At 43.4% G+C, this 1,508-nt stretch overlaps 1 protein-coding gene across 1 annotated transcript; it reads left to right on the plus strand.

Annotated features, from left to right (window-relative positions):
• The first annotated feature begins 530 nt into the window (after positions 1–530).
• On the plus strand, positions 531–1,051 carry LOC129239287 (uncharacterized). Its single transcript, XM_054874679.1, has 2 exons — positions 531–617; positions 692–1,051. The coding sequence occupies exons 1-2, from the start codon at positions 563–565 to the stop codon at positions 1,012–1,014; spliced, it is 378 nt and encodes a 125-aa protein (XP_054730654.1). The 5' UTR covers positions 531–562; the 3' UTR covers positions 1,015–1,051.
• The last annotated feature ends 457 nt before the right edge of the window (positions 1,052–1,508 follow it).

Below are 1,508 nucleotides of genomic sequence, written 5' to 3' on the forward strand. Positions count from 1 at the left end.
GAAATGAAAAAATCACACATCAGAGGATGTTAAAACAGAACAGGTGCAACTCGCTAACATTCACCAACCTAAAAACTAATTACACCCAATTAGATTCCTATTCGAACCGATTAACTTTTATCACGGTGAACGTCGTTCCCGAGTTTTAGTGCTTGAGGTGGGTTTTAAAGGTTCTCTGAACAGACATTCGAACATAACTGAGGAGGTGATGATAAATCAATCCGACATTCATTAAGGAATGTATACATGTATGTATGTATGCATAAGCATTTGCCAATTGTCAACAATCATTAGGCTAACTTAGCGCCTTTCCCCATGAAGAGATTCTCTATTCGAATGGCTGATTTTATTTTTCAAGTTTTATTTTCCCATCTAGGGCAACCCAAATATAATCGCTCCGCAACCTTAATTTCATTTCGCTTCGTAATGTACTTGTACTACAACAACGTCCATTGTTATTATTGTTGTTTTATGCACATTTCATGATGCCTGGGGTATAAATACCCAGTGGCGATGCATTCGCATATCAATCGTCATTTAGTATTCACTGAGAATTGTTGAAATGAAGCTTTTACTTGTTTGCTGCGTGGCCGCGCTTGTGGTGACAATCTGTTATGGTAGGTCCTTATAATACAGGCAGTGTTCATATTCGTATGATTCCCTTATGATAAATATTTGCTTGCATTCGTAGCTGGAGAACCTAGCGGACCCAGTAGGCAGAAGCGCTTATCACTGAGAGGCGATGGTGCTCCTGGAGAGCCTGGCAAGAATGGTGGAGGAGGTGGAGGTGGTGGTGGTGGCGGCAACGGAGGAGGTGGCGGAAATGGAGGCGGTGGTGGAAATGGTGGTGGCGGAAATGGTGGTGGTGGCGGAAACGGGGGCGGTGGTGGAAATGGTGGTGGTGGTGGCGGAAACGGGGGCGGTGGCGGAAATGGTGGTGGTGGAAATGGAGGTGATGGCGGCAAAGGAGGTGATGACGGTGCTCCCGGTGCTCCTGGCGCTCCAGGTCACTAATTTTTTTCATAAATAAAGCTTTGGGATATAAAATATATATTTTGGGATTTAAAGGCTTCTTATATTTTAAGGTATGGGTAAGTATTATTTGCAGTTCACAAAGTACAAGGTTCGAATCTCGGTGAAAGACCAAACTGCAGGAAAAGTTTTTCCTAATAGCGGTCGCCCCTCGGCAGGCAATGGCAAACCTCCGAGTGTATTTCTGCCATTAAAAAGCTCCTCATAAAAATATCTGCCGTTCGGAGTCGGCTTGAAACTGTAGGTCCCTCCATTTGTGGAACAACAAGACGCACACCACAAATAGGAGGAGGAGCTCGGCCAAACACCCAAAAAGGGTGTACGCGCCAATTATATGTATATATATATATACAAGGTTCAACTTATATGTATATTAGGGTGATGTAATTTTTTTAATCGGTTTTGCCAGACCTGCAGAAAGTTGGCTTTCTATCCTAGCAATAAGAGTTCAATAAAGTGTTTGCTTCGTCGCACGT

The sequence above is a fragment of the Anastrepha obliqua genome, chromosome 2 (genome assembly GCF_027943255.1).
Source record: "Anastrepha obliqua isolate idAnaObli1 chromosome 2, idAnaObli1_1.0, whole genome shotgun sequence".
NCBI classification, from domain to species: Eukaryota; Metazoa; Arthropoda; class Insecta; order Diptera; family Tephritidae; genus Anastrepha; species Anastrepha obliqua.